The following is a 23,631-nucleotide window of genomic DNA, read 5'->3' as shown; positions in this document are numbered from 1 at the left end:
CCTTGTCCATGGGATTTTCTAGGCAAGAGCACTGGAGTGGCTTGCCATTGCCTTCTCATGAGGTCACACTGGAGAGAGACAAAAACCTGGGAAACAGTAACATTTATATAGTAGGTAGAAGACTGTGAATTTAGAAGGATTGGTCAATGAGGAGGAGAAGATTGATGCTCTGAAATCAAGGCAGCTGAGTTTGGAAACAGGCTTCTCTCAACAATGCCAGGTGTAGCAGAGGTGTATAGTAAGATAAAAATTGAGTAGTGTCAACTGGGTGAGCAGTGTGTGAGCCTGTTCTTAGTAACATAGCCTCTGTGAATGTGGCTGGAAGCCATATTGCAGAAGGTTTTATTTTTTTATTTTAAGGAATTTGTAAAAAAGTTTTATTTCTGGTTGTGCTTGGCCTTTGATTCATATGCCTGGGCTTTCTCTGGTTGCAGTGAGTGGGGGCAGCTCTCTAGCTGCAGTGGGAGGGCTTCTTATTGCAGGGGCCTCTCTTCCTGTGGAGCATGGGCTCTAGAGTGCTGGCTCCGTAGTTGTGGTTCATGGGCTTAGTTGCTCCATGGTGCGTGGGATCTTCCTGGACCAGGGATCAAACCCGTGTCCTCTTTGCATTAACAACTGGACCACCAGGGAAGTCCCTGCAGAGGGTTTTAAATGAATGGAAGATAAAAATGAAGGCTTTTCCAAAATCAAATGAAGGATTGGGGGAGAAAGTAAGGTCTAATGAGGGACATCTGGGCAAAGGGAGGTTTTTGAGGGGAATGTCAGGTGGGGGGAGGTATTGCGTGTACAGAAACAGGCTTCATTTAGTGTTTCTCCTATCCCTTTAGAATTTCCGTGTGGATGTGGTACACATGGATGAAAACTCATTGGAGTTTGACATGGTGGGAATCGACGCAGCCATTGCCAATGCGTTTCGGCGCATTCTGTTAGCTGAGGTATCGGTGGACATGGTGGCAAAGGTGGGGTTGTCGGGGGGCCTCACTTGGGGAATTGTCTCAAGCGGTGTTCTTGCAGTGTTGCTGAGCATTCCTCCTGCTCATTCTTTGTAAACTTTTCATCAAGTATCCTAGGATGAGGTCTCCGACTCCCTGTATCTGGAGACGGGGGAGTTGATGGGGGGACTGCAGGGTTTCTTTCCTTGGGCAGGTGCCGACCATGGCTGTGGAGAAGGTCCTGGTGTACAACAACACGTCCATCGTCCAGGATGAGATCCTCGCCCACCGCCTGGGCCTCATCCCCATTCATGCCGACCCCCGTCTTTTTGAATATAGGAACCAAGGTGAGGGTTTGAGAAAATGACATTTGGGGAAAAGAGGGGCTGTGCTCCTCTGAAAGAGATTCTGGAATCAGACTGCCAGTGTTTGAATCCTCTATTATCTACCTTGGGACCCTGGGTCCATTACCAATCTTGGGGTGCATCTGTGCTCTTCTCTGTGGGAACACTTACCCTTGCCCTTCCTGTTTGCCAAGAGAATGAGAGAAATGTGCCAGGCAGTCGGCGTAGTGCCTGGTGCTGATGTTTCCATCAGCGCTGTGAGCCCCCCACCTTCCCCCTTTGTGCAGGAGACGAAGGTGGCACAGAGATCGACACCCTGCAGTTCCGGCTGCAGGTCAGGTGCACGCGGAACCCCCACGCTGCTAAAGACTCCTCTGACCCCAATGAGCTCTATGTCAACCACAGAGGTGCGCGCCGGGGGCTGCAGGGGGAGGGGGGCTTGCTCCCTGGTGGGCGCGTTTCAAGGGCTCGGGTGTGATGTGCTCCCCGCAGTGTACACCAGACACATGACGTGGGTGCCTCTGGGGAACCAGGCCGACCTCTTCCCGGAGGGCGCCATCCGCCCGGTGCACGACGACATCCTCATTGCACAGCTGCGGCCTGGCCAGGAGATTGACCTGCTCATGCACTGTGTCAAGGGCATTGGTGAGACCTTTTGACTACACTGTGAGCCATGATCAACTCTGCTGAGATGTTCCCAACAGGCAGAAAGCCGCTGGGCCTTCGCTCAGTAGCTTAGGGAATATGAAGAAGGGTCTCCTCCCAGGCTCTGAGTGCCCTCTTTCCTCCAGGCAAAGATCATGCCAAGTTTTCACCTGTGGCAACAGCCAGTTACAGGCTCCTGCCAGACATCACCCTGCTGGAGCCTGTGGAAGGGGAGGCGGCGGAAGAGCTGAGCCGCTGCTTCTCTCCTGGTGTTATTGAGGTACAGGAGATCCAAGGTACGGGATTTGGGATGCTGTGTAAGCCCGGCCCTAAAGCATATTTCCTTTGAAGGTAGCAGAGAGAAATTCAAGTTGTGGGCTCATGTGTTTATAATATGGTTTGTTTTCATTAGGTAAAAAGGTGGCCAGAGTTGCCAATCCCCGGCTAGATACGTTTAGCAGGGAAGTCTTCCGGAATGAGAAGCTAAAGAAGGTTGTACGGCTTGCGCGTGTTCGAGACCATTTTATCTGTGAGTTTCAAGTTGAGGGTGGGGCGGCAGTGGTTCTTTGGTGCTGCAGTCTGCTGGAGGTCAGATGTGGAATCTAGCAGTGTGTGTAAGGCGTGTTTCTCTCTGGTCCCCAGTTTCTGTTGAGTCCACAGGGGTGTTGCCACCAGACGTGCTAGTGAGTGAAGCCATCAAGGTGCTGATGGGGAAGTGTCAGCGGTTCCTGGACGAACTGGATGCGGTTCAGATGGACTAAGGCCACGCTGGATGGTATGGCCGGGATTGGATATTCCTGAGGCAAGCTGGACACTTCAGGTTCTGCCCTGCCCCTGCAGGACTGCTGCTGAGAGCCCAGAGAGACTAGGGGGCCTGGGTTTTCTTGGGACAATTCCAGCTTTATTTCAGTCAATACATTTTGTTAAATGTGCCACAAAATGTGACTTTTATGCCTTTGTAAGGCCTTGGTGTAAATAAATTCACATCCAGACAAAAATCCTTTTCTTGGAGACAGCTTCTTCAGTTTCCATCCAGAAACATGGGGCCCCACCTCAGAAGAGATTTGGCATTATTTAGCAGTTAGGAATTTTGGCCTCAGACATGACTGCAGGTCAGGGCCAAGTACTTCTGAAGCCCCAGGAGAATGCCAAATGGGGGCACAAGCAGACCACAGAAAAACAGTACGTGCTGCTCACCTGTTTCCTGGATAGGAAGAGGTGAGGACGTTCCTGAGAGAAGAGGCTGTTCCATGGCAGTCAAGTCAGAGAGCCATCGAGACACAGGCAGGAAGAGCAGTCCTCTTTGGACAGCCCCTCTGGGTTAGGTCCAGCGGCCACCAGTGGCGACACTTGAGGGTGCAAGGACTACCTGGTCTACATGTCATGGAGAGAAATCCTCCGGCTGGCGTGCTATTCTTAGTTCAGAGGGTGGGCCTGGTGGAGAGGTCTCCTAGTCAGTTCCTCCTGTCCAACCCCCTTGGCAAGATGCTCGTGAGGAACAGCGACCCTGGAGTGTGTCACTGGTTTGAAAAAGGCAGATTGGGGCCCTTTCTGTATGAAACTGAGATTTTTACTGACATGCAGATGTGCTTCAGTTAAATGTTTCTACAAAAAAGTTATATAAACAATAGAAAACTTCTAGCATGAAGTCACTGGATGTTAAAAATATTACAACACAATAAATACAACTATACCCTCCACAGCCCCACCACAGAGAAGAGTGGGCAGCTGGTAAATCTGGAGGGAAACATGCGGAGATGGCCTTCACAGTGGACAGGAAGCCCAAAGCACCACCCAGGAAGAGGGGATGGACCCAGCCTGTGCCACAGAGGGTGCTACGTGGACGCCAAGTCTTTTCCAGCTTCACCTCTTTCTGCCCCCGCCTGACCTGGGGCCACATCAGCTAAGAGCTGCAGCTTCAGTCCATGCTCTCACTGAAAAGCCTGGTCAGTGGATTGGGCTGATGCCAGGCCTGTGGGGAGCTCGTGAACACTGTGTAGATTAACTTGATTCCCACACCCCTGTCCCCTCTGCTTATAGGGCCATCCAGTGATGTCTAGAACAGACTGGAGACTCACAATATAGGCTCTGATGGGAGGGCATGTTTTTTTCTTCTGGAAATGGCCCATGAGGGAAGTGACCAGGACCCGAAAAAGACCATGAGATTTTTGAAGGCACCTGGACTCAGCTAGTCCTAGGAGAGGAGACCAGTGGCTAGCTGCTTGTCACAGATATAGCCTAGTTGGTCTGGATTTATCCTTGAATGCCAGTGACATCACATGACACTAGATAGGGTACTGTGGCTCTTGTGTCTGAGTGGACCCTGGGGGCTGGGGAAACAACACTGAGGATTCGTGGCGGGACAAAACATGTGAGCTCTAAGGGATGTTAGAGCACTACAGACCCTGGCCCAGCCCTGGCCCCTGAAGGGACGAATGTTTGATACTGTACCCAGAGCTTAGCAGTGGCTCAGACCACGGAACCCCTCAGGTGACCAGATTCTTGCTCAAAACAAAGTGGCAACTGGCCAAATTCAGTTCAGCACCTGACCCAGATACGCCCCTGGAGAATGGGGAAGGCTCTTGTCAGCCCAGCAGCAAGGGGGCTCAGTGGAACTCGCAACAACCCAGGAAAAACTCTGGCACAAGTAGTTCGGGGCTGAGCCCTTGCCGCAAGCCTGGCTGGCCGCAGCATTGGGTGCAGCGCCCCTAGTTACCACTCTGCACAGGTGTATGGCTGCCTGGGAGCAGGAGGGCTTGGGGAGAAGGGCCGCTCTGCTCTAGCTTCTCTTTCTGGGAAAAGGCAAAACTCCAAAGAGGATGGGAGATACCTGGGAAATCTAGACAGAATGGTGTAAGCCCTGACTCCCTCTCTTGATACTTGAGCACAATGACTTCCGGCCCTAAACAGGGCCTGCTCTCTCCAGCTCCAGCCCTGGATCTCTCTCCAGGCTGACGACGGTGGAAAGTGAGGTGGCAGTGGAGAGGGGCCTAGAGATCAGCTACACAGGGGAAGAAGAGATGACAATAAAGGTTGAGGAAGGATGCGCAACAGCTTGATTTAGGGTTCAAAGATGGTGGCCAGGCCGCCCTCCTCGTCCAGCGCATCTGTCTCCGGCATTGGCTTTGGTTTTTTGAAAAGTGAGGGAAGATTCTTAATGTGAACTTCTTTCCGGAATTGCTCGCCCAGGGGTTTCTGTGGAAGACAGAAAGAACTAATGCTGGGGCTCGAGTAGTGGGTTACTTTAGGGCTTATCTTACCATAATGGGCAGGACCACAGCTGGCTTCTGAGGCGACTGCAAAGGTGGTTGGGAGCACTAAGGAAAATGTGAGACCTACCCCAATGCACCCAGCAATGAGGCGCTTGAATTGGTCCTTCCGGCGCTTGTCAGCCACTTTCTGCAGAGAGGGGTTCAACAACTTGCAGTCAAACTGGTCCAGACAGTCCTTCTGAATTTCTGGAATCTGCTCCATCACAGCTCTTATCTCCAGGTACCTGGGCCGCTGAGAAGTAGGGATAAATCCACTCAATGGCATGGGTCTGGGCCCTGCCACACCCACGTCTCAGGGGCAGCACTAGCAACTTGACAACTGCCTGCGTTGAGTTTATTAAGGCCCAAGTGACTGGAAGCGGCCTGTGAGGAATCAAGCTGCAGCCATCCTGCCTGAAGGCTTTCTCCACTCACCAGCGCCTCATATATCTGGAAGGCCAGGTGGACCAGGGAAGCCATGCAGCCGTCGTGCTGCCCATGTGTCTGTAAGCCCTTCAGCACGCTGGTGAACAGCCATGTAACAGCATCTGCGAGCAGTGTCCCTGACAGCACCTGGGGAGACAGCTGTGCTCAGGGTGAAGGGGGACTCTCTGAAGGCCCCAGCACTCCAGTTCGCCCAACTGAGTCAATCCCCATGACCCCAACGTTTCATAAGGGGTGAGAAGGAGGGATGAGGAACCATACTTGTTTGAGGAGAGGCCAGCAGAGCTGTGTGGTCGTCCTCTGGCAGGACAGAGTGTCCTTCCAGGCCAGGGAGTTGAAGGCCGTAATCAATAGCGCTGTACAAACATCCTAAGGGAAAAGGATGAAGGAATACAATGAGAACTCAAGCACAGTGTTCTCTGTTATGCATCAGGGGTTAGCGTTTCACTAGGTAAGCAGGAAAATGACAAAAGCAGCTACTGAAGAGATGTGAGTTTATTTCTGCTATGTCTATCAGGCCATCAAAAACAGGAACCAATCAGTATAGAAAAGAAAACCTGTGCAGGAAGGAGACAGAACCCAGGCTCGGGGAAGCTGAACACCGGGGCCTGGTGGCGCTGTGCCTGGGTGTTTATCTGAGCCTTGACCCACGCCAGCATGGTAACACCGGGGCCTTGTGCCTTTCCCATATGAAGAAATATTACCAAGATACCCTCCTGGTGGTACCAGAAAGTGAGTAAAGTGGATGCAGGCTGCCCAGCAGGGCAAGGAGAGAACCTCAACTGCCCCTCCACCCACCTCATGCTTCATCAGGCATTTCCCCAGGTCTGTAAGCTCCGCCATGGCCGAAGGGGCTACCTCTGTGGCCATCATCTCTTCATCTGTAAGCAGAGAGCAGAATGTTAAGGTTCATCCTTTCAGAACAGAGGCTGTCCTTTCTGACAGAAGCCTGGAGTAAAGCAGAGTGAGGATCCTGGGCTGACTAGTGGTTCTAGGTACTGGGACATCCCCTTAGGCTCACGAGAGGGTGTAGAAGCCTGGCCCATGGCAGATCTAGGGATACACCTAACTGTATACTTGCAAAACAATTTTTTCTGGACAGTTACTTAAAAAGCCACAAATGCTGAGGCTCTTTTATCATTGAACCAATATTTGAGCACCCACTGTAGCAGACACTGATTTACGTACTGGGGATATAACAGAAATAGGACAAAATCCCTACTTACTGGGGATATAATAGGACAAAATCCCTTCCTTGTTGAGAGTTAAGTTCTAGTGAGGGAGAGAAGTAATTGATAAAATATAAGTAAAACATGATGTCAGGTAGTGATCAGTGCTGGTAAGGCAGAGCAGAGGAGGAGACCAGAGGCTGGCGTTGCTGTTTTTGATAAGATACTCAGAAAAGACACCCCTCAGAGGTGACATCTGAGCAGAGACCTGAATAAAAGCAACAATATACTGGGATGGTCCAGCATATAGTTAGGAGAACAATCATTCTGGATGGACTGATCCAGAACTGGATGGAGGGATCACAAGCGCAGAGGCTCTGTGGGGGTGGTGCTGGGGGACACAGCACGGGGGCCGGTACGGGGAAAGCTACATGTGTGTGTACAGAGTCTCCTCCACACCAGTCTGCTAGGGACATGTCTTCTATGGGAACTGACCTGGTTACAAAAGTAACAGTACTGAGGAGAAGGAGCTTAAAGGCTGACCTCCAAGGGCTGCAACAGCCTCACTTACCATCTCCATCTGCAGGGGGAGCAGCAGTGTGGTCAGCACCTTTCTTTGAAACACAGCACACAGCTAAAGCAAGAAAGCAGGGTTACTGGGCTGATCACCACCAGACAACAGCCATCTCAGGCCAGTGGATCCCAAACTGTCTCTGGGCAGGCGAGGACGGGGGAAGGTAGAGGACCGTCCAGGCACAAAGTCGGCTTCACCAATAGAAACCAAAGCATCTGACCAGACCGTGTTCTGGTCCCTCTTCAAGTTCAATCAACTGGAGGGAAATTACAGAATGACCTAAGAGTAACTGACTGGGAGTGGAGGTCTCATAGGTATAACTGGTGTACTATGGATGTCAAACAAATGAACTAACCAAAAAGTAAAAAATATAACCACCTGCATGTCCAAGAATTAAAAGTTTCCCCGTTTGACAAAGCTAGGAAGTTACTCCTACCGTTAATCCAAATCCCTCCTGCTATTTGAACCATTTGTTCATGTACTGGCCTTAGTATGAACAGCTACGATTCAGTTCACAATTCACAACATGTCTTTAAGTTGACTTAAAGGCTACCTAGTCTCTATTTAGTTCATTATTTCTTATCAGTCTGTCCGTGTTGCTGCAAACATGTAGGTGAGTGACCAGCTGTTTTTCCAGAAAAAGGCCCGTCTTCGACCCCTGGTTCCCACGCCACTTACTGATCAGGTCCATGACTTCTCGGGTTAACATCCTCACCAGTTGTTCCTCCAGCATCTCTTGCGACTCTGGGTTTTCATCTGTCGTCTCATCTTCTCCACTGCACAAAATCAGGGACCAAGGCTCATGGGAATGCAAAAGCAGCAGTGACCCTAGCCAGGCCCTCTGTGCCCACTTCCTTCTCCTGACTTCCCTGGTCGACATTCCACTCGGACGTTAGGAATGGGCAGCAGTGGACTTCCAGTGGTTAAGAATCCACCTGCCAACCCAGGGGACATGGGTTCGCTCCCTGGTCTGGGAAGAGCCCACATGCCACAGGGCAACTAAGCCCATGTGTCACAACTACTGAGCCTACACACCCTAGAGCCCAGGCTCCACAAGAGAAGCCACTGCAATGAGAAGCCCAGGCACCGTAACAAAGGGTGACCCCTGCTCTCCACAGCTGCAGAAAGCCTGTATGCAGCAGCAGTGATCACTGAGGGGCATTATTATAATGCTTGTGACTATCCAGTTGGCTCGAGGGGACTCGATCAAAATCCTAAGTGGTAAGAATGTCTCAGCATTCACCTAAGGCAGCTGAAGGTATCCCCAACGAAAGCTTGAGCTGAGTCTGCCTGTGAGAGAAAGGCCATCTACTGTTTCGGCTGAGCGTAACTATAACCCACTATTTTAGCCCTGGGATGGTAGAACCCTTCCTTCTACCATTTAGGCTGAGCATGACTAACTATAACCCAGCACTCTTCTAGACCTGGGATGGTAGAATCCTTCCTACCCTATGGCTGCCTTCTCTCACCCCAAACCTGGCTGCCAGCTCATCCATCAAGGAGAAGAGATACTCCCTTACCAAAGCAGGCTCCTCTGGTTGATGACTTGCCATTTTTGGGAAAGCCTCTGGGAAAACAAAACAGAAATAAGCACTACACTGGGGGCAAGGCTGGAAAAGATAATATCTAAGGCCCACTCAGTGGTTAGAATTAGCTGAGGATGAGTCCAGGTAACAATTGCAGAGCCTTAGGAAATCTCATAAGGTTAAAAAACCAGATATGGTTTCTGTAACCTCTCCCAAGGTGGCTCAGTGGTAAAGAATCCACCTGACAATGCAGGAAACATGGATTTGATCCCTGGTCTGGGAAGATCCCCTGAAGAAGGAAATGGCAGCCCATTCCAGTGTTCTTGCCTGGAAAATCCCACGGACAGAGGAGCCTGGCGGGCTACAGTCCATGGGGTTGAAGAGTGTTAGACATGACTCAGCAACGGAACAACATCCCCTCCCAAACCCAAGTGAAGGGCAGCATATCAAACATTTCTTTGCTTGGCAAGGATCAAGAGCATTTTAGAAATCCTGAGTCTCTTCTGGATGCACCAAATTCTCTGCCCAGCTGGTCTCCTTGCTTAATTCGAGTTGGGGAAACAGAATTCCAGAGGAGCACTCTGCTGACCACCTCTCCTCAGTTAACAGGAGGACAGGAGCAGAACCTGAGTCTGCATGTGCTCGGTGGGCAATGGGACCAGTTTAGTTCTTGGGTGAGCTGCTCTATCCAGTGCAGGGTGGGGGTGGGGGGGCAGGGTGGGGCAGATGTGCAGCTGTCCTGGCAGGGTGAGCAGACGACACTTCTGGGAGCTCTTAGCTTGTGAGACTCACAAGAGGCCACCCACTCTAAGAGGTCTTTGTGCTACCCTTTCCTGACTGATCTCTTACCACGTGGAGGTAGGTGAAAAGAGGTCCAAGGATGGGAGACACCAGGGCTTCATAGTGCTCCGGGGGACAGAAGAGCACCAGAGGCTTCACAAAGACCCATGCCGAGGCAGGTTAAGGAGCCTTAGCATACGAGCGCATACCCTGTTGTTCTGAAGCACGGCTCCCCTACGAGGCTGGAACTACAATAGCTCTCCTTCACCACTCTCCTTATATTGTCACTTCAGGAAAGAAAGACACTCCCCAAAACAAATGAAAACAGAGAATCCGAATGAGAATGCAGTATAAGAGTGTCTTCAAAGAGAGGCACCCGACAAAGTACAGAAAAGGGATAAGAGCTTCATTTTCCATCTTTCTAAGCAGTGGGAAGGTAAAGATATCTCTAAGGAGAAAGAGCTTTCAAGACCCCCTGACTGCTTTCAGGTTTTCCCTGCTGTTTACTTCAATCTTCTTGTCTTTTTAATGTGGTTACTGTATACTGAATAGAAATGACTCCATCTGTTTCACGCAGCTCAGCTCTGCCTCCTCTAGTGCCTGTGAACAGTTCCTGTCTTAACCTTCTAGCCCTTTGGGGGTTTTCCAGGGACTTTCGAAAGGATATGAAGCATGGGTCTGAGTCGGTAGTCAGGAATATTGTTCAAGTTGACAAAGGCGGAGCTGAGGAGCTGGGTGGCCAGGTGCTCCACAGTGTAGAAGTCCTGCTGCATGGAAGGGCCTGCCTTCCCGAGGATATGGAAACTGCAAGGGAAAATCATGGGCAAAATCAAATCCATGATCTGTCACCACCATCCCTGACTCCCCTGGGAATCTCTTGTCTACGAGAAGACTTCTCAGCTAGAAAAGCAGTTGACTGTATTTCCTTCTTAAGAGAACTTCAGTTTAATCACCATCCTTTGAAGATGTGGACTTAATCTTCTATCAGAAGTGAAAATATCAGCCCCCACCACTTTTAAGGAAACTTGTTGACAGCAGAGCCAGTTACCCCCTACCCCTGATGCCACAACCAGGACCCCAGGCCACCAAACATGGCCGCCACCTTCTAGTGTCCCACGGAAAGTGGGCTATGAGTAGTGAGGTCTGAGAACATGCATCCCCATCTTCTACTCTGATCTCATCATCATATGCACTGGAAATAGACAAGGTGGGCATTAAAATATCAAGTCATGGCTAGGATTAAAGGCACATGTGACAATTAAAAAAAAAGAAAAAGGAGGAAATCAGCCTGTTCATTTTGATTTGACACTAGAATCATCAGTCAAATTTTGTCGTCATATTACCTGTACACTAGAACGCTGGATCAGATGTAAAACCCAAGGCCATTCCTACACATGGCATGTCTAGGAGAAGAACATGAAAAGGCAGCATGGGTTCCTTACCAGTTTTCATAGAGGGTGCAGAAGAAACGCTGCATTCTTTCCAAGACCGTTTTATAGACAGGAGAGTCATTCAGTTCCAGGAGAGGCTGAGGTAATCCTACAGACAAAGATGGGTCAGGAACCTGCTGCTCCACTGCCGAGGGCTCTCAGCCTACCAGCACCCTCCGCAGGCAGAGGTGGTTTGGGGAGTGGGGGGTGGGGTGGGGTGCTATAAATGCAAAGCAGCTAACCAAGTCTTCTACCAGCAGGAGACGCTAACAGCTTCCCTGAAGGGACTGTTACATTGCCTTTGCAGGCAAAGGTGAAAGCCATTTAAATGTCCAGGTGTGAAGACTCCAACTTTCACCTGGGTTTCTCCAGATGGAACTTGTACCGAAGCACACAATGACAGCCTCAAATGATCTCTCCATAAAGCACCTGGAATGTACCCCTTCCCTTTTAAGTCACAGAATCTCTTTTTCAAGCAAAAATTTATGCAAAGGGTCGAGATGTATAGCAGATCAAAATGAAGCCCATTTATCTCAAAGAGCTGCCGTCGAAGATCTGTACTTCTAATCAGAGGCAATTTTGTTTCCAGCCTTGCTTCTGCCTGGCAGCTGCCAGAGGGAATTGTTTACCCATTCTACTATGTTTTGGTCAGTCATATATTTCTACAGCACCAGTTCTTGGCTTACTTTGAATAACGGAAGTGGGATGGAAGAGGAATAGGCGGTGAAGCAAAACCTACTTTTTTTACTAATAGTAAGACATTTCTTGGATGTTCTATCTTCACTGGTGTCTGAAACAGGGAGCTTAAATAGTGGGGCCAAAGGAAATGGCCCAGGATCATTTAGGTCAAAACAGATGGGCCCTGGAAAGGGAAACCAACAGTCTTCTTGTCATTAAGTCACGGCTGAGGCATGCGCATTAGATTGCTTAATCATGGCCAGGCCCAGGCAGAGGTGACAGCCGGGGCAAGAAACACTGGGGGGCTGTGATGGAGAGCCAGCCCGAACTTTCAGAGATCAGCACACAGTTTAGACAACTCTGTTGTCTGCAGTTCCAACTTCTAACTGATCACCCTGCTCTGTGCTCCAGCCACACGAGTCGCCTCCTCTTCCCTGGATGTACTGAGCTCTCTGCCTAATGCCTGGGGATCGGGATCTGCCATTCTTGTCTGCTTAGAATGCTCAGCATCTCCTTTTGCCCCCCGTCTGGTTGGTTCCTGTGCATCCTAAGTCTCCACTCAGAGGCAATCTTGTGACTCCTCTCCACGACTGGGTTGGGTTTTCCAATAAACCCTCTCTCCCAGTCACTTTCCTACACAGCACGTATCATAATTATGATTGTAAAGTCATTTCCTAATGGGAAATACGAGTTAAAGCAACATTCTGATAAAGGCGAAACCTGACTTAGAAACGATTCCTTTAAAATTTTAATAATAAATATAGTATTTTACTGATTGAAGCTATTTAAGCTTAATTGTTTTATTACTTTTCCCCTTCCCCCTGCCCTCCATACAAAAGACAGGAAAGTAAGCTAATATGCTTCAGGGCAAAAAAACCATGGTTTATTTACAATCTAAACGCTCTAACATGTACCACCAGCTGGTAGCTAAAGCGGAGGAGGGGTTAATGTGGGTTGTGTATGCTTCTGGAGACCCCTGCATGTTAAGATAATGAAGTGAATGCGTTTGTTTCCAGAGAGCCTGGAGGAATTCCATATGTGCATTTCTGAACAAACTAGTGGTCCAGGTACTGCCAGGTGAGGAGAAAGGGACACAAGGCACACTGAAGCTGCATTAGGGATAAGCTGAACTTCAAGAAAAAAAAAGGTTCAATTTCTTACCTAAAATAGCAGATTTTTCCACTTCAAGCATATCCAGAGCCCTTGTGAAAGGTTCTGCCATTTTGGCTAGCATTTCTGGTGCGTATAACGTATTGTGAGTTCTGAAAAAAATAAGAATGCTGTGTGAACTTTCTTAGCCTGCTGCAGAAGGAAAGAGTGGATTTTACCTTATAATTCAATGATGTTGCATTTCCACACAGACATCTTCCTGTCAGCACTATTCTTGGTAGAAGAATTTAAATGTTTCCCTGGAGAAGGGGTTAGACTTGAAGCTATTAAGTTTATCTGTATGGTATACAACACCTAACAGCAATCGACCACAAGAATCGAATTCTGAGAGAGCTGGACAACATCTCAGTCTAAAGCTGGAAAACAAAATTCTTTCAAATCTGAGACAGTGCCTGGGCGCTCTGTTTTCAGACTGCCAGTGACTAAGGATGAAATGTCAGAGGCATTGTGGTGCAGGACCACAGGCGGGAACAGACAGCAGGTAGTAATATACCCCCATCTTTAGGATTTTTTGTCTCTCATCCAGCAGGGTGGACCCAACAATGTTCTGACAGCTGTTTAGCCTCCTAGAGGCGCATCGCAATTCCTAACGTGAGCATTTCTTCCTCACCAAAAATGACTCACCTGAATAGTTATACTTTGTTAGAGTACGGACCTGATCTGTCTTCCACAGCAACGGCACCCCTGAACACAATAGCCAGAGAACAAAGCTACCTATTTTTCTTTCAAAGGTTAATTATAAAAATTTCAAATGTACAGAAAATTCTAGAATATAAAATGGACCAGGCAGATTAAATATTTAAGAGGAACACTGAGGGACTTCCCTGGTGGTCCAGTGGTTAGGAAGCCATTGTTCATTGCAGGGGACCCGGGTTCGGATGTGATGTGCTCCATCCCGTATGTGATGGAGCAACTAAGCCTGAGCATAACTAGAGTCTGTGTGCCACAACCGAGATTCTACACGCTGCGACTAGGGGACCTAACACACCCACATAGATAAACAAATAGGTAACTTTTAAAAAGATGGACACGATTATTTTAGACCACACTTATTCTTTGAAAACCTTCAATAATTTTAAAAAAACCTAACCACATGCATTCATCACTACACTCCTTTAAACTGCTTTTTTGTGACTGGCTTATTCCACTTAGCATTAAGTCAAGGTTTACCCATATTGTAGCATGTTGCAAAAACTCCCTCCTTTTTAAGGCTGAATGATATTCCATTGTTAAGATCACATTTTGCTTACCTACTCATCCACTGATGGAACATTCTGGTTGCTTCCACGTTTTATGTAGCTATTGGGAGTAATGCTGCTATGAACATGGGTGTATAAATAGTTCTTTATGACCCATTTTTAATTCTTTTGACTATATACCTTGAGCTGGAATTGCTGCTTAATATGGTAATTGTTTCCAATTTTTAATTGTTTAATTACATTTTTTTGGTGGGGGGTGCTGCACTGCAGGATCTTAGTTCTCTGATCAGGGATTGAAACTGGCCCCCCTGCAGTGGAAGCAGAGTCCTAACCAGCGGACTACCAGGGACTCCCACTATTTTTAATTTTTGAGGAACTGCCAAGCTGTTTTCCACAGCAGCTGTACTATTTTACATTCCTACCAACAGTGTAAAAGAGTCCCAATTTCCCCACATCCTTCCTAACACTTATTTTCTGATTTTTGGATAGCTGCCATCCTAATGGGTGTGAGGTTTCTTTATTTTAGTTTTGATTTGCATTTCCCTAATGACTAAAGCCTTTGACTGTGTGGATCACAATAAACTGTGGAAAATTCTGAAAGAGATGGAAATACCAGACCACCTGACCTGCCTCTTGAGAAACCTACATGCAGGTCAGGAAGCAATAGTTAGAACTGGACATGGAACAATAGACTGGTTCCAAATAGGAAAAGGAGTACGTCAAAGCTGTATATTGTCACCCTGGTTATTTAACTTATATGCAGAGTACATCATGAGAAACACTGGGCTGGAAGAAGCACACGCTGGAATCAAGGTTGCCGGGAGAAATATCAATAGCCTCAGATATGCAGATGACACCACCCTTATGGCAGAAAGTGAAGAGGAACTAAAAAGCCTCTTGATAAAAGTGAAAATGGAGAGTGAAAAAGTTGGCTTAAAGCTCAACATTTAGAAAACAAAGATCATGGCATCCGGTCCCATCACTTCATGGGAAATAGACGGGGAAACAGTGGAAACTGTCAGATTTTATTTTTTTGGGCTCCAAAAATCACTGCAGATGGTGACTGCAGCCATGAGATTAAAAGACGCTTACTCCTCGGAAGGAAAGTTATGACCAACCTAGATAGCATATTCAAAAGCAGAGACATTACTTTGCCAACAAAGGTCTGTCTAGTCAAGGCTATGGTTTTTCCTGTGGTCATGTATGGATGTGAGAGTTGGACTTGAAGAAGGCTGAGTGCCGAAGAACTGACGCTTTTGAACTGTGGTGTTGGAGAAGAGTCTTGAGAGTCCCTTGGACTGCAAGGAGATCCAACCAGTCCATTCTAAAGGAGATCAGTCCTGGGTGTTCTTTGGAAGGACTGAAGCTAAAGCTGAAACTCCAGTACTTTGGCCACCTCATGCCAAGAGTTGACTCACTGGAAAAGACTCTGATGCTGGGAGGGATTGGGGGCAGGAAGAGAAGGGGACGACGGAGGATGAGATGGCTGGATGGCATCACCGACTCGATGGATATGAGTTTGAGTGAACTCTGGGAGTTGGTGATGGACAGGGAGGCCTGGCGTGCTGCAATTCATGGGGTCGCAAAGAGTCGGACACAACTGAGCGACTGAACTGAACGGAATGACTAAAGATGTTCAGCATCTTTTCATGGCCATATTGGCCGTTTGTATATCTTCTTTAGAGACATGTCTAAATGGCAACCCACTCCAGTGTTCTTGCCTGGAGAATCCCAGGGACAGGGGAGCGTGGTGGGCTGCTGTCTATGGGGTCGCGCAGAGTCAGACACGACTGAAACAACTTAGCAGCAGCAGCAGCAGAGACATGTCTAGTCAAGCCTTTTGAGCATTTTCATGAGATTATCTGTTTCCATATGTCTACCCTTCTCAGTGGGCTTCTCAGTGGCTCAATGGTAAAGAATAGGCCTGCCAAGCAGGAGATGCAGGTTAAATCTCTGTGTTGGGAAGATCCCCTGGAGGAGGAAATGGCAACCCACTCCAGTATTCTTGCCTGGAAAATCCCATGGACAGGGGAGCATGGCGGGCTACAGTCCATAGCATCGCAGAGTCAGTCGGATACAACTTAGTGACTAAAACACCATCACTATCCTTTCTCAGTTACAAACTACTTTGACTTCTCTAGCTCTGCAATAAGTTTTGAAATTGAGACATCTGAGTCTCCCAATTTGGTGCTTCTTTTTCAAAACTGTTTTGGCTTTTGGGGGCTCCTTGCAATTCCATATGAATCTGAGGATCAGCTTTCTGCAAAACAAAACACTGCTGGAAATTTGTTTGTTTGCCGTTCAGCCTGGGGGACCTTATTTCCTTGACCAGAGATCAAACCTGTGTCCCCTGCAGTAGAGGAGATGCAGTCCTGACCACTGGACTGCCAGGGAATTCCCACTTTTGGAATTTCAATAGGGACTGCATTCAACATTCAGATGGCTTTGGGTAATATTCCATCTTAATGAACTTGAGTCTTCCAATCCATGAATACAGGGTGCCTTTCCCTTTAGGTCATCTTTAATTCCAGGAATGGTTTTTAGTTTACAGAATATGTCTTTCATATCCCTTGGTTAAATTTATTCCTAGATACTTTATTCTTCTGAATGCTATTACAAATGTAATTAAGTTCTTAATTTCCTTTGGGGATCATTCATTGCTGGTGTATAAAAACACAACTGATTTTTGTATGTTGATCTTGTATTCTATAACTTGGCTGAATTTATTTATTGGCAATAGTAGTTTTTGTTTTGTTTTGGGGTTTTTTGGTGTTTTTTTGGGATCTTCCATGAAATGGGAGGCTCATCATTTGTGCATAGAGATAGTTTTGCTTCTTTTCCCATCTGGACGCCATTATTTCTCTTTCTTATCTAACTGCTTCTGGTACACAATGTTAAACAACAGCGGTGAGAGTGGACATCCTTCTCATGTTCCTGATGACAGAGAAAACCTTTACATCTTTCACCACTGAGTATTAACGTAAGCTATGGATTTTTCGTAAAAATCATTTTCATGTTGAGAAAGTTTCCTTCTAGTCCTAGTTTGCTGTTGCAAAACAACACTGTTGACAGGGTGTTGGATTTATCATGAGAGGGTGTCGGATTTTGTCAAATGCCTTTTCTATCTCAACTAAGATGATCAACTGGCTCGCCCCCTTTTTCTATTAATATGGTATACTATGCTGATATATTTTCTTAAGTTGAACGACTTCTCACTAAGGAGGTGGCACCATGGTACTGCACTTCTAACTCACATGCAGTGGAAGAAGGACTCAGTACATACTGCTCTGGTATCTCTGACTCCAGATCATGTGTTCATAAGCAGGGTGTCCAACAAGCCCTAGTAATAGTCAGATTCCTAAAATATCGCCTTTCCTGACACACATGCAAGTTAGAGCACTATGCTTCCACTATTAAGAGGAACTAATCATTGTTTGGCAAAGAAAAAGACAAGCAATAGAAATCTTAAGTTGTGCATGATCTGTACCTATCTGAAATATTCTTATTATCATCAGCTAAGGATGTAGCCATCATACCACAGGTATACATTATTCAGCCACAATAGAGGAGAAAATCTTGCTCTCTGGAACATGATGGACCTAGAGGGCATTATGTACATGAAATACACCAGACACTAAAAGACAAATAGAGTATGATATTACATATGGAATCAAAAAACCCAAACACATAGAAACAGAGCCAGTTTGATGGGTGCCAGATGGACACGGGGGTGGGGAAAATGGGTGAAGGTGGTCGGAGGCACAAACTTCGGTTAAAAAGATGAGCATGCTCTGCAGAGGCGATATATACACACAGCGACCACAGCTAACAATGCTGTGTTATGTGTTTGAAAGAGAGATCTTACAAAAGAGATCACAGAAGGTAACTAAATCTACTGTGGTAACATTTCAAAAGGTATACATATATCAAACAAACAAACAAAAAAGTATAATCACTAGGCTAACCAGGGCTTCCCACATACAAAGATTTCAATAAAACATTGCAGATATATGGAAACAATGCAACAAACTTCAAGTTTATCAGAAAACTTGTTATTCTAACAGATAGTGAATGATAATGAACCTTTTGAGAACCAGAAAATTCTATCCCCCACATCTATCTTCCATCCAATCCACTAAGAACAACACTGTCCGGTGGAAATAAAATGTAAGCCACGTAAGCCATTTAAAATTTTCTAGCCAGCCAAACTTGAAAAGTGAAAAGAAATAGCTTAAATTAATTATATTGTTATTTAACCTGACACATAAAAAGATCATCATTTCAGTGTTAGCAATATAAAAATTAATGAGGTATTTAAATTCTTTTTGTACTAAATTTCTGAAATGTGGTGTGTATCTTCATACCTACAGTTTATCTCAATTCAGACAAGCCATATTTTAAGTGCTCAGCTGCCAGCTGTGTGGCTAATGGCTACCACACTGGACAGTGCAGCTCTAACACCTTTGATTATCAGTTGATAAGGAATTAAAACAGGAATTTTCCAACAAGGAGTTAATACAGAAACTGGCAGAAATGTAAATTAGTACAACTTTTGAAAACTATTTGATTCACTCTATGAAAGCTGAAAATACGAACACCTTATAAACCAGGAACTCCATTCCTTTATGTAGGATTCTATTCCTACCCAACACAAAAAGATATTTGTAAGAACATTAATAGTCATAAATGTTCTTTGTAATAAAAAAAGGATTTATTACATTCTTTGTAATAAAAAAAAATGCTGGTAACTACCCAAAAGTCCACCAGCACTAAGTGGATCAATGAGTTAGAGCATACTCACACAATGGAACACCACACCAGCCATGGAAACGGACAAGCCGCAACTACACACGATAACACGGATGCCCCCACGAACGTTGACACTGAGCAAGAGAAGCCAAGACACAAAGACTGCGTGCTTCTGACTCCATTTATTAAAGCTCCCAAAACCAGATAAAGTGTTAGTTAGAAGTCAGAACAGTGGTCACCCTTGAGGGGCAGAGAAGGACTGAGAGGCACTGGGTAAGGCTGTTTATTGATGTAGGTGCTGATTACATGGAGGTGTCCACTTTGTCAAAATTCATCTGCCTGCACTCACAATTCGTGTCCTTTTCTTATGTGTATCTGTACCATTAACATTATACTTCAAGATCAAATTTATTACAAAAATAAGGCGAAACTTTTAACAGCTCCAGAGGCACACTTCTCAAGCAATCTCGCTACTTTGTAACTACAGTCAACATTTTTCAAATACCTTTTGATTGACTTCAGGATTTTCCAAAAGCACTGAACTCTCTGACAACTGTCTTGTTTCCTTGCCCGACCAGGGGTGCACCCTGTTTTCAAGTCTTAGGTTCCTACCACAGGGACTCTGGCCACAGGCCTGAGAAGTCAGTGAGTCTCCTGCCGCCTGACTTCATCACCTTCTTATTTCTCTAAGCTATAGAAGATGCTTCTGGTCTTAGAAACATATATATGGTAACAAACCTTTCCTTGACTAAATATTCTACTACCCTCTCAACTTGCAAGCCATACTTCTTTGAAATCTCTTTTCTCCTTTTGAAATCAGAACAAAATATTATCTATTTCCACAGACATGTCCATAATGACAACTTGTTCAGACACTCCAGCCCTCCAATTTGGTCAACATTAACTTAAAACCTTGGATTCTGTTGCCAGCAGAGCATCCCTAAGACATGAGTAATTTGGTCTGCCCAATTGCGACTGTGGTCTTACACCACAGGGTAAGAGGCCAAAACGCAGCGGAACAGAGCTCTCACCTGAACTCAGAAACACTCTAAGATGTAAAAAAGCAATCACATTTTGCTTTGGTCAGTAAGAACTGCTTCTCTCCAGAAGCTCTCTTGCGCTGAAGAGACTATTCTTGGATCATCAAACATATATCAAGTAATCAGTAAGTCTAGATTTTGTGTGTCTGGGGTGAAACCCTAATTCTACATTTTAACCAAGCTCTCAGGTGACTGCTGATGCTGCTGGTCTGAGGACTCAGCTTTGAGAAATAAAAACTGAGGACCCTGCCGTGGAAGAGGTGCCATGCCTTCCTTTGGCATGACTGGTCCAGTTGAGAGCATAGTCACTACTAATAAATCCAGATGAGCTCATGTGAACATCTAATCCAGAAAAGCACCACCACAGAAAGCAACTGCCCCGCTCCCAATGAACAATTCCCTTAGCGGCAACATTTTAGACTAAAGAAAACTTGGTAGGGAATGAAGTTTAAAGAAGTAAAAGAACTCAGGGGGCGCTCAAAATGAGAAAAGCCATTTTGAGATTAGAACCCATGGATGTGTTCACTTGGAACGCAGGACTTAGACAAGGGAGAGCCAATGTTATTTTTAAAAAAGAAAAGCCCTTCCAGAAAGAACCAAGACTTAATCTCTCATTTACCACCAAATGGTCTGAAGAAATATAAACAAATTAAGCTTTGGAGATTTGTCAGGTAAAGAGTCTTAAATACAACAGAGAAAAACCCTTAGTCTGACTCACCTTATAAGGGCAAGCAAATTGTCAAGAAGTTTCAGGATCTGTTCTGTGCAGGGGTTACGGAATATTGGGTTCCCAGTGGGTGTATAAGCCACCACAAATCCCCCAGCTTTGGCCTCTTCTAGGTCAGTGGGCCAGCAAGTTCGTTTCATAACACCCAGGATGCTATAAACACAAAAGCTCATCTACAGAAAAACAGAAGATGAGAAGTAAACATAAAAGGGGAAGAAAAGACCACAGTGCTATTAGATCTTTTCAAGATTATGGGGAAAGTGATACAAAAGTTGGAGAGAAGGAAAGATACTCCCCACCCCCCACCATTCTTGTTTCTTTCTTTAAGGTCAAGTCCAAAAGGGACCCATTCAATGCCGTCTTCAAGACCAGTGGTAGGTTCCAGAAGCATCCCTTTCACGAGGATGTCCTAGAGGCTGTGGTGACTCTCCTGAGGACCCAAAGGTGGCCTGGACATGCTTCAGATGAGATTGGGCACATTCGGGGTGGAATGGCGGTAGGCTGGACATGCTTCAAAACTGTGTTTACCCTAACAACATTTCATACTGGTTTTGAGTGGGTCTTGCACCCTCGAGTTTAGGCCTTCATAGGTTTGCCTTAATCCTCACTCATAGTACTTTCTAGCAACTGACAACTTGCCAGGTTAACTAATAAGACTTTTTGCCATAATGGAGCCAGGCACAATGCTCATTTGAAAAGCAAAGAACTGGAAAATCTCAGGTTTGCAAGTCAGGCCACCATTTAGGACTTTACGCTGTGTTGTGTTTTTGTGCCCAGTCATGTCCAATTCTTTGCAACCCCACAGACTATAGCCTGCCAGGCTTCTCTGTCCACAGAACTTTTTGGGCAAGAATACTGGAATGGGTTTCCATTTCCTTTTCCAGGGGATCTTCCCGACCCAAAGACCGAACTTGTGTCTCCTGCATTGGCAGGCGGATTCTGTAGCACTGTATCACCTGGGAAGCCCAGGAGTTTACATGCCAGAGAGCAAAGGCACGGAGAACCCACCCTGCTGACCAAGTTCTGACCTGCTTCCTCATTACACCTTTAGTCCTCTGAGCTACTTAGATATCCTTAAAATCAAAATAACGGCTTCATAAAAAGACCACCAGCTCTGTTGTGAGAACTAACTCAAGAATTCAAGACCAAAGAAAAGAAAGGAGACATTCAGGAAAGCGGAGGCTCCCAGATTTTTCAGTCGTATACAAAAAATCTCCACAAACCTGGATGAATGACAATACCCTACTTCTATCCAAGGCTAACACACCTTCCCACTCTCAGGAGAAGCTTACTTACTCGTGCTCGGTTTAAGCCACAGGGATCCTCCAGGCCCGGGTCACAGTTTTTCCGATCGGCGCCCACGTAGGCAATAAAAGCATCGACATCTGAGAGCACTCTACAGGTCGGCAGGGGAAAGACAAGTTACACCGTGATTCTAACCAAGGACAGTTACTTCCTCAAGAGATAATAAGCTGTATTACTTGAACCCCAAAGAGCAGTTGTTACAGTGAGAGGAGTCTAATCATATTCATTGTCAGCTGTCATGTGAGGATTTATTAAACTTCTCTTCCGCCTTCTAAATGTGACCAGTGACACTTGAGGAATCACAGAGGATGCAAACTTGAAGATGCTGTGTGGGCACAGAGGGCATCCGTGCAGCTCCTACTTGCAAGGCCCCCACCAGCTGTTCCCACTCCTTTACATGTGCTGGGGCTGCAGCCTGACACCACAGCAGACCTCCCTCTGGGGCCTCCTGCCCCCCCCCCCCCCCCCCCGCCCCATCCATCTTTATTCATTTCCTCTCTGTTCCACTACCTCTGCAGAGCAAGGTGGTATTTTCAGCACTTCACTCCAAGACTGCCTTTAGATACCCTCACGCATCACCGGGAGCAATGAGAATAAACAAGCCATGACGCACATCACAGCGTACTGCTGTCTGACACCTCCATATCCTATGCCCAACCCCAGGCTCAGCTCTTGGTAAGAGCGCGGGTGCTCAAATGCAGTGAAGGTCACGAGCAAAGGCTCTCCTCTACCTGTGCATGTTTTCAGAAAGCCAGATGCTGGCTACAGGTGCCATCAGCTCCTCAAGAAACACCTTCTGACGCTCGTAGCTCTTGAACTGGTTGCTGATGAGAACCAGGGCTTCCATGAGGGCACACTTCTCCATCTGTGTCAGGAGCAGCTCGTTGGAGAGGAGCTGCTTCACGTGGTTGTACAGCATGTCGAAACTGGGCTGTATATCACAGAGAGAAAAAGCCAGAGGCGGTGAAGGTCTGATTCTCAGTGAGTGTGGGTCACTCAAGGAAGGTAAAATGAGGACGAAGACATCCCCAGAATAGTCAGGCCAGTGAGACTGTCATTTGATAACTTAATTACAACACTCTTCTTTTGCCTGAACAGGCAAGGCAACGTAGGCTTCAGTATTTGGGGAACTGTGCTTTCCTCGTCTATAACCAGGAAAACCATCTGTCTCTCTTTTTTTTTTTTCCATATTAACTTTTATAGTATCTTCATGGACAAAGAAAAGGAAAGTATATCCATTTGAAGGCAGAGTTCCAAAGAATAGCAAGAAGAGATAAGAAAGACTTCCTCAGCGAGTAATGCAAAGAAGTAGAGGAAAACAATAAAATGGGAAACACTAGAGATCTCTTCAAGAAAATCAGACATACCTAGGGAACACTTCATGTAAAGACGGGCTTGATAAAGGACAGAAATGGTATGGACCTAACAGAAGCAGAAGATATCAAGAAGAGGTGGCAAGAATACACCGAAGAACTGTACAAAAAAGATCTTCACGACCCAGATAATCACAATGGTGTGATCACTCATCTAGAGCCAGACATCCTGGAATGCGAAGTCAAGTGGGCCTTAGGAAGCATCGCTACGAATGAAGCTAGTGGAGGTGATGGAATTCCAGTTGAGCTATTTCAAATTCTGAAAAGATGATGCTGTGAAAGTGCTGCACTCAAT

The 23,631-nt window shown here is 46.4% G+C and overlaps 2 protein-coding genes across 3 annotated transcripts in view; one reads left to right on the top strand and one right to left on the bottom strand.

The window, feature by feature from the left end:
• The window catches only part of POLR1C (polymerase (RNA) I polypeptide C, 30kDa), a 7,571-nt gene extending 3,859 nt beyond the window's left edge, over positions 1–3,712 (top strand). Inside the window, exons 3-10 of one of the 2 annotated variants that reach the window (XM_010863124.1) lie at positions 828–935; positions 1,147–1,279; positions 1,564–1,683; positions 1,769–1,921; positions 2,068–2,217; positions 2,334–2,450; positions 2,564–2,696; positions 3,625–3,712. In XM_010863124.1, coding sequence (XP_010861426.1) covers positions 828–935; positions 1,147–1,279; positions 1,564–1,683; positions 1,769–1,921; positions 2,068–2,217; positions 2,334–2,450; positions 2,564–2,682 — 900 coding nt within the window. In that variant the 3' untranslated portion in view covers positions 2,683–2,696; positions 3,625–3,712. Of the gene's footprint in view, positions 1–827; positions 936–1,146; positions 1,280–1,563; positions 1,684–1,768; positions 1,922–2,067; positions 2,218–2,333; positions 2,451–2,563; positions 2,920–3,624 lie in introns of those variants that run through there. The other variant, XM_010863123.1, reaches the window with a different exon arrangement.
• Positions 3,713–4,967: 1,255 nt separating this feature from the next.
• XPO5 (exportin 5) overlaps positions 4,968–23,631 on the bottom strand; it is a 43,543-nt gene continuing 24,879 nt past the window's right edge. Inside the window, exons 18-32 of the mRNA XM_010863125.1 lie at positions 22,695–22,894; positions 21,955–22,054; positions 20,650–20,831; positions 12,935–13,035; positions 11,108–11,204; positions 10,333–10,469; positions 9,735–9,832; positions 8,880–8,926; positions 8,038–8,135; positions 7,357–7,419; positions 6,415–6,497; positions 5,878–5,985; positions 5,608–5,745; positions 5,261–5,425; positions 4,968–5,116 (exon numbers count right to left, since the gene is read on the bottom strand). Coding sequence (XP_010861427.1) covers positions 4,982–5,116; positions 5,261–5,425; positions 5,608–5,745; positions 5,878–5,985; positions 6,415–6,497; positions 7,357–7,419; positions 8,038–8,135; positions 8,880–8,926; positions 9,735–9,832; positions 10,333–10,469; positions 11,108–11,204; positions 12,935–13,035; positions 20,650–20,831; positions 21,955–22,054; positions 22,695–22,894 — 1,752 coding nt within the window. The 3' untranslated portion in view covers positions 4,968–4,981. The remainder of the gene's footprint in view (positions 5,117–5,260; positions 5,426–5,607; positions 5,746–5,877; positions 5,986–6,414; positions 6,498–7,356; positions 7,420–8,037; positions 8,136–8,879; positions 8,927–9,734; positions 9,833–10,332; positions 10,470–11,107; positions 11,205–12,934; positions 13,036–20,649; positions 20,832–21,954; positions 22,055–22,694; positions 22,895–23,631) is intronic.

Source organism: Bison bison, unplaced genomic scaffold, assembly GCF_000754665.1.
Source record: "Bison bison bison isolate TAMUID 2011002044 unplaced genomic scaffold, Bison_UMD1.0 scf7180017864487, whole genome shotgun sequence".
NCBI lineage: Eukaryota > Metazoa > Chordata > Mammalia > Artiodactyla > Bovidae > Bison > Bison bison.
The sequence above is the reverse complement of the archived record's forward strand: the minus strand, read 5'-3'. Positions and strand labels throughout refer to the sequence as shown.